Source organism: Maylandia zebra, linkage group LG2 (genome assembly GCF_041146795.1).
Source record: "Maylandia zebra isolate NMK-2024a linkage group LG2, Mzebra_GT3a, whole genome shotgun sequence".
Taxonomy (NCBI): domain Eukaryota; kingdom Metazoa; phylum Chordata; class Actinopteri; order Cichliformes; family Cichlidae; genus Maylandia; species Maylandia zebra.
This window is the reverse complement of record NC_135168.1, coordinates 10,019,338-10,027,129: the sequence shown is the minus strand read 5'-3', so window position 1 is coordinate 10,027,129 and position 7,792 is coordinate 10,019,338. Positions and strand designations below refer to the sequence as shown.

The following is a 7,792-nucleotide window of genomic DNA, read 5'->3' as shown; positions in this document are numbered from 1 at the left end:
ACAACTGCTACGTGGCTGCCACTGGCATTTTAGGCAGACCCAGGACACGATGGAAACATTATATCTCTTGGCTTGCCTGGGAACACCTTGATGTTCCCCCAGACAAGCTGGAGGAAGTGGTCATGAAGAGGGTTGTCTGGGCTAATCTACCTAGGCTGCTGCCTCCTTGACCGGCCCTGGATAAGCGGAAAAATATAAATGGATGGATGGATGACTAGAACATTTGTTATTGTCTTAAGAGACTGACCAACATGTAGCCAAATATCCATGCTTTAAAGAAATGAGACGTAATGTTTTGCATTCTTTTTCCAGAACATTTTCCTACGGTATGTCAACGTAACCTTAAATCCGCCCTGAAGAAGAAGTTCCAGTGTGTGTTTGAGGGCATCGCTAAAGCAGGAAACCCAACCCTCCTGAATCAGATCTACACAGAGCTCTACATCACAGAGGGAGGGACTGCAGAGGTCAACGATGAACATGAGGTCAGACAGATTGAAACAGCATCCAGGAAACCACACAGACCAGAAACAACCATCAGACAAGAAGACATCTTTAAAGCCTCACCTGGAAGAGACGAACCAATCAGAACAGTGCTGACAAAGGGAGTGGCTGGCATTGGGAAAACAGTCTTAACACAGAAATACAGCCTGGACTGGGCTGAAGACAAAGCCAACCAAGACATCCAGTTCATATTTCCATTCACTTTCAGAGAGCTGAATGTGCTGAAAGAGGAAAAGTTCAGCTTGGTGGGACTTGTTCATCACTTCTTTACTGAAACCAAAGAAGCAGGAATCTGCAGCTTTGAAGACTTCCAGGTTGTGTTCATCTTTGATGGTCTGGATGAGTGTCGACTTCCTCTGGACTTCCACAAAACTACAATCCTAACTGACCCTAGAAAGTCCACCTCAGTGGATGTGCTGCTGATAAACCTCATCAGGGGGAAACTGCTTCCCTCTGCTCGCCTCTGGATAACCACACGACCTGCAGCAGCCAATCAGATCCCTCCTGGCTGTGTTGACATGGTGACAGAGGTCAGAGGGTTCACTGACCCACAGAAGGAGGAGTACTTCAGGAAGAGATTCAGAGATGAGGAGCAGGCCAGCAGGATCATCTCCCACATCAAGACATCACGAAGCCTCCACATCATGTGCCACATCCCAGTCTTCTGCTGGATCACTGCTACAGTTCTGGAGGATGTGCTGGAAACCAGAGAGGGAGGACAGCTGCCCAACACCCTGACTGAGATGTACATCCACTTCCTGGTGGTTCAGGCCAAAGTGAAGAAGGTCAAGTATGATGGAGGAGCTGAGACAGATCCACACTGGAGTCCTGAGAGCAGGAAGATGATGGAGTCTCTGGGAAAACTGGCTTTTGATCAGCTGCAGAAAGGAAACCTGATCTTCTATGAATCAGACCTGACAGAGTGTGGCATCGATATCAGAGCAGCCTCAGTGTACTCAGGAGTGTTCACACAGATCTTTAAAGAGGAGAGAGGACTGTACCAGGACAAGGTGTTCTGCTTCATCCATCTGAGTGTTCAGGAGTTTCTGGCTGCTCTTCATGTCCATCTGACCTTCAGCAACTCTGGAAAAAATCTGCTTGAACAGAAACAAATAACCTCCAAGAGTTTTAGCTTTTTAAACCAAAAAGAATCTTTTCACCAGAGTGCTGTGAACAAGGCCTTACAGAGTCCAAATGGACACCTGGACTTGTTCCTCCGCTTCCTCCTGGGTCTTTCACTGCAGACCAATCAGACTCTCCTACGAGGTCTGCTGACACAGACAGGAAGTAGCTGGCAGACCAATCAGGAAACAGTTCAGTACATCAAGGAGAAGCTCAGTGAGAATCTGTCTGCAGAGAAAAGCATCAATCTGATCCACTGTCTGAATGAACTGAATGATCGTTCTCTAGTGGAGGAGATCCAACAGTCCCTGAGATCAGGAAGTCTCTCCACAGATAAACTGTCTCCTGCTCAGTGGTCAGCTCTGGTCTTCATCTTAGTGTCATCAGAAGAAGATCTGGATGTGTTTGACCTGCAGAAATACTCTGCTTCAGAGGAGGCTCTTCTGAGAATGCTGCCAGTGGTCAAAGCCTCCAACAAAGCTCTGTGAGTAAATCTGTGATCATGTTTATTTTTAAAATGTTGATTAAAAGTGGTCATAGATTTCTTCCATGACAGAACCATGTCCTAAAACCATGAGCCAGCGTAGTTGTATAGTATAAAAGAAAAAAGGAGAACTTTTGACCACAATATTGTAACTTGAATGAACTTTTGATACAGCCTTTAAACATAAAATTTATGAAGAGAATCGGTGACAAAGGGCAGCCCTGGTGGAGCCCATCACCCACCGGACTTATTACTATCCAACGTATTGCCGGCTATGCCAACCAAGCTCTTGCAATGGTTGTAAAAGGATCGAATGGCCTGTTGCAATGGCCATAAAATGTTTCTCAGTTTTATTATTTTCAGTCACATCTGTTTTTGATTATTAACTGAATATTTTAAAATTCAGGCTTTTTATGTTATACAAAACATCATATTTTCTTATGATGTCTTGTATTGATTCTGAAGGAATAGTTTTCATCAGTATCGCAGATACCAGCCTGAATTTTACTTTGTATTGGATCAGAAAGGAAATCAGTGGCATCACACATCACTTACAGCAACTTCAGTACCACTCCATTTTAATAAACTGGGGGGAGGTGCACCAAGATTCAGTATGAGATAAAGAATTATTTTTAACTGTAAGGTTGGAGAAATCTGTTGTTGGAAATTGGAAGAACAGGTCATCTTAAAAATCACTGCATTGTAGTTTTATTCAGGCCCCTTCAATCTGTGATCGCTGTTGCTTTGCATTGTAAATGCTACTATTACAAAAGTCACAAATATTAGTGTATGTGTGTGTTGTTGGGTAATAAACCAAAAGAACAGAATCTACCAGCACCTCACTGATTTCTGCTTAAAAACAACAAAAAAGCAATAAAGCTCTGATTTGTTTGGTTGATCTTCTCTCCCTTCCCGCTTGATTTCAGACTGAGTGGCTGTAACCTGTCAGACAGAAGCTGTGAAGCTCTGTCCTCAGTCCTGAGCTCCCAGTCCTCCCGTCTGACAGAGCTGGACCTGGGTAACAACAACCTGCAGTATTCAGGAGTGAAGCTTCTGTCTGCTGGGATAAAGAGTCAATACTGCAAACTGGAAACGCTGAGGTCACATCAAGCGATATCGATTTTTTTTTTTCATCAATTAACATCATTTAATCAATTTCATTTGGAAAAAAATAACATTGAGCCAGTGTATGTTGTTTTTGTTTTTTTATTGAATCCATGCAAGTCACAGTAAACTGCCACATTTGACTTTTGTAACATGAGGCAATAAGGATTCCAGCATGTCCTGAAACAGTGTTGAAATATTGTAAATGTAGTAGCTCCTCATGGCACCATGAATATACTTCAACACAAGTGTTTCATGTCTTCTTGTCATCCTTTCTTCAGACTGAGTGGCTGTAACCTGTCAGACAGAAGCTGTGAAGCTCTGTCCTCAGTCCTGAGCTCCCAGTCCTCCCATCTGACAGAGCTGGATCTGGGTAAAAACAACCTGCAGGATTCAGGAGTGAAGCTTCTGTCTGCTGGGATAAAGAGTCAATACTGCAAACTGGAAACGCTGAGGTCAGATCAAGTGATATCGAGTTGTTTTTTTTCATCAATTAACATCATTTAATCAATTTCATTTGGAAAAAAATAACATTGAGCCAGTGTATGTTGTTTTTGTTTTTTTATTGAATCCATGCAAGTCACAGTAAACTGCCACATTTGACTTTTGTAACATGAGGCAATAAGGATTCCAGCATGTCCTGAAACAGTGTTGAAATATTGTAAATGTAGTAGCTCCTCATGGCACCATGAATATACTTCAACACAAGTGTTTCATGTCTTCTTGTCATCCTTTCTTCAGACTGAGTGGCTGTAACCTGTCAGACAGAAGCTGTGAAGCTCTGTCCTCAGTCCTGAGGTCCCAGTCCTCCCATCTGACAGAGCTGGATCTGGGTAACAACAACCTGCAGGATTCAGGACTGAAGCTTCTATTTTCTGCAGTGGAGAGTCCAAAGTGTACACTTGGGATTCTCAGGTCAGGATTCAGTCTTTTCTGATGATGATTTAAAACCTGAGTCAGGTCGATAAATGGCTTACTCATTTACAACAGACATGATTTGTTAAATCACCTTATATATGTGTGCTTAAGTTCTGTGCTGCTCTGATTTATTGCCCGTGCTTGTCTTTCAGTTCAGCTTTGTCGAGTCTCTGGTAGGATTTCTTTTACATGACCTGTGTAAAAACAAAGCAGGAAACACATTAAGCTGAAGTAAGATGCACAATTTGAAAAATGGGGCACAAAAAATGTTGCTGCTTTCTGGAAAGTGCGTCTAAGAAGACCCAATGGAGAAAGTGAAGAGAAAAATCAAAGATTAAGAAGAAGAAAATGGCAGAGGCAGTTTCTCTTGGACTGCCTGCAGATGGGGCGAGACTCTAGAAACAGGGATGATTGGAGAAAATGCAAAGAGGCCAGGAGATGAATACTCTGGTGTTCTTGGGATAGTGGGAGTGAGACGGAGAGATGCCAGTAAATGATTTCAAGGATAAATTTGAGAGAATCAGAGCTAAGAAACCAAAGCAAGTGGGGAACTACAAACATGTGGACAGACTCATAATTAGGCCAAAGACACATTAAAGGAATTATTACAGGTTTAGAAACAGGGATGGATATGAAGGAGCTTAGCATGAATTTGCATTGAGGAAAGAATAGCAACGAGCATCAGAGGAAACAGTTAGGAAAACTAAAAGGATGCACTGGCAGGAATACTGCAGTACTTTAGGAAGAACTACACCAGTTCAGAATGTGTGGAGTACAGTTAAGAACATGAATGCAGACAGGAAACAACAGCAGTTTTTGTAAAGTAAATTCAAACTCCTTCATTAAATGCAGCTGGTTGAGTTGAAAACAATGGAGAATGATTGTGTTACGTTGTTTATTCTCTATAGAAATGGAGCAGCAGGAGTGCATGCAGAGCTGGACGTGGGCTGAATATACATGCGTGTATCTGTGTTGTCTGTGAGCAGAGAAAACAAAGCGCTGGAAATGTCCAGTGTATCATAAGCCAGCCAGTCCTGTTACTGCAATTCACTTCTTCACCAGAAAGTGTCACCATCAGGCTTCAACAGCAGTTTCCAGTATTAATAGTATTAATGAGCTACAGGTCGTATGGATGGGAAAATGTAGAGATGCTGGGCAAACAATATGATCAAATCAACAGTGGGAATAATTGAAGTGATGACGGCAGGTGGAGAGAACAAAAATGAATCATATTGAAATGTTAAATCAGGAAAATCCTGGAGAAGAGGATAGTTCTAATGTTCAGTTTGTAATGTTGAATTCAACACAGCTCTTAAGTGCATAAAAATGACTTCACCTGGGAAGGATCAGGTGTGTTACATCATGATGAAGCAGTTAGAGGAGGCTCTGCTGCTCTTCTATAATAGAATATATCAGGAAGCTGGAAAGAACTGTGAAAGCAGGGAAAGACCCCACTAAGACCACAGGTTATAGGCCTACAGCTCTAACACCTCATCCAGGGAAAGTCATGGAAAGAATAACAGTGGACAGACTGATGTATGTGACTGAAAGAAGGCAGCTGTTTGCACCTTCTCAGCAGGGGAGGAACACCATGGAGCCAGCAGTCAGTTAGAGTCAGAGATGAGGAAAGCTCAGTGCATTAGGAGATGAGGTGTGGTTTGTATCAGCCAACTTAAATGATGGAAATGAAGGAGCTGTTCCTGGTTAATATTCTGTGTTTGCTAACAGTATCACAGACCCAGGCCTAATCTGTCATCTGTTAACTCGTCCAATATCTCCTCATTTATTGGTGGATAATCCACTAACTTGTTTTAATGCACAAGTTCATGTGATGTGTGTGGCTCGTTGCTGCTGATACAAAGTTGGAGGTAAACAGGTCGGCTAAAAAAGCTGAAGGGAGATGGCTCATAACAAGTGACCTCCACTTTATTAGGTCACAGGTGAACTGTACCTGAGACAGTGGGCACTGTGTACCGAATAAAGTGTCAGCCATGGTAAATGTGTTTCCAAGAGGAGAAAACCAGCTGGCAGCAAAGGCAGGGAGGTGTCCTTTCCACCTAAACAGGAGAGGAATATAAAGATAATGAAGGTCACAGTTTGAATCAGTCGTATTTCATTTCAATACAGTGATGTACTGATCTAGGATCAGTCCAGTCATCAGCAGTTTGATCCACGTATGGATTGAAGTGTGTTTGTGAAAATGTTGGACTGTTCCTTTATCAGTGTGTAACAGTGTGTGTGTGAGAGCCATGTAATGTCCATGTGTGCATGCTGACTGTGCTGCTCTGACCCCCCTCCTCCTTTCAGGGTGGAGCCTGCTGGAGTCCGATGGTTGAGACCAGGTCTGAGGAAGTGTAAGTGTGTTTTTAATGGGATTCATGAAAACAAAGCAGCACACATTCAACCATCTTCATCATGTCAGGAGTCATCATCAAAGTGTCAATCAATGAACAGATGATGGATCAATAACTGCAGCTGGATTGTGTTTGTTCTCTCCATCAGATTCCTGTCAACTCACAATCGACACAAACACAGTGCACACAAAGCTCCAACTGTCTGACAACAACAGGAAGGTGACACGTGTGGAGGAGGTTCAGTCATATCCTGATCATCCAGACAGATTTGATGTTTATCAGCTGCTGTGTAGAAATGGTCTGACTGGTCGCTGTTACTGGGAGGTCGAGTGGAGAGGAAGAGTTGATATATCAGTGAGTTACAGAAGCATCAGAAGGAAAGGAGGCACTGACTGTTGGTTTGGAAACAATGATCAGTCCTGGAGTCTGAGCTGCTCTGATGATGGTCCTCAGTTTGTCAGTCACAATAACAGACACACATCCATCTCCTCCTCCTCCTCCTCCTCCTCCTCCTCTGTCTCTAACAGAGCAGCAGTGTATGTGGACTGTCCTGCTGGCACTCTGTCCTTCTACAGAGTCTCCTCTGACACTCTGATCCACCTCCACACCTTCAACACCACATTCACTCAAACTCTTTATCCTGGGTTTAGAGTCTTTCCTGGTGCCTCAGTGTCCCTGTGCTGAGTGGAGTGTAAAGAGTGTCTCCTGTTACAGAAACACTCTGACTGTTGAACAGATAGTTCAGTCTGTACATGTCTGTCTCTTTCACTCACAAACACGTTTTCAGATTCATGGATTCAATCAGTTGATGTTTGAAACTCTTCTAAATGATTCCTTGTAAACTTCTTCCTTTTCAGTCACAAACAAACAGGAAGTGATGTCACATGTGTTCCTGTCCACACAGCAGAATGAGTCTATTGCTGACAGTGATGTACAAACAGAGTGAGCATTTCTGAGGCCCAAAATAAACTGAGTAGTTCACTGAATGAACAATGGACTGTGAGCTCAGTTCCTTCATCATTAGTATGGATTATATATGTATATGTATTATATTAGTATCATATATATCAGGTGCTGCTGCTTTCAGTCATTGTGCAAATGTGCTGTTTGTAAGCTTGTAAAGCTGCAGTCAGCTGAGACTGAAGAAGTCACCTGATCAGTGAGCAAACGTTTCTGAAAACGTCCAGATGAACAGAATCAACCTTTTGGGATCAGCCAGCAATGCAGCATCATTGTTGTTCAGCTTCAGAGGTTTGCAGGAATGAACTGATGACCAGAAACAGCTGCAAAGTCCAAGAAAATACCAGCT

At 42.9% G+C, this 7,792-nt stretch overlaps 1 protein-coding gene across 1 annotated transcript; it reads left to right on the top strand.

Annotated features, from left to right (window-relative positions):
• The first annotated feature begins 290 nt into the window (after positions 1–290).
• LOC143413414 (protein NLRC3-like) lies at positions 291–7,438 on the top strand. Its single transcript, XM_076876426.1, has 6 exons — positions 291–2,107; positions 3,034–3,207; positions 3,493–3,666; positions 3,953–4,126; positions 6,437–6,483; positions 6,632–7,438. The coding sequence occupies exons 1-6, from the start codon at positions 291–293 to the stop codon at positions 7,165–7,167; spliced, it is 2,922 nt and encodes a 973-aa protein (XP_076732541.1). The 3' UTR covers positions 7,168–7,438.
• Positions 7,439–7,792: the final 354 nt, after the last annotated feature.

What these genes read in the sequence shown, in the direction of transcription:
- LOC143413414 (XM_076876426.1), top strand. Translation starts at nt 291, where the DNA reads ATGTTTTGCATTCTTTTTCCAGAACATTTTCCTACGGTATGTCAACGT. An exon ending in TGCAAACTGGAAACGCTGAG is followed by an intron (nt 3,208 to 3,492) that starts GTCACATCAAGC and finishes TCCTTTCTTCAG; the next exon opens with ACTGAGTGGCTGTAACCTGT. An exon ending in GAGACCAGGTCTGAGGAAGT is followed by an intron (nt 6,484 to 6,631) that starts GTAAGTGTGTTT and finishes TCTCTCCATCAG; the next exon opens with ATTCCTGTCAACTCACAATC.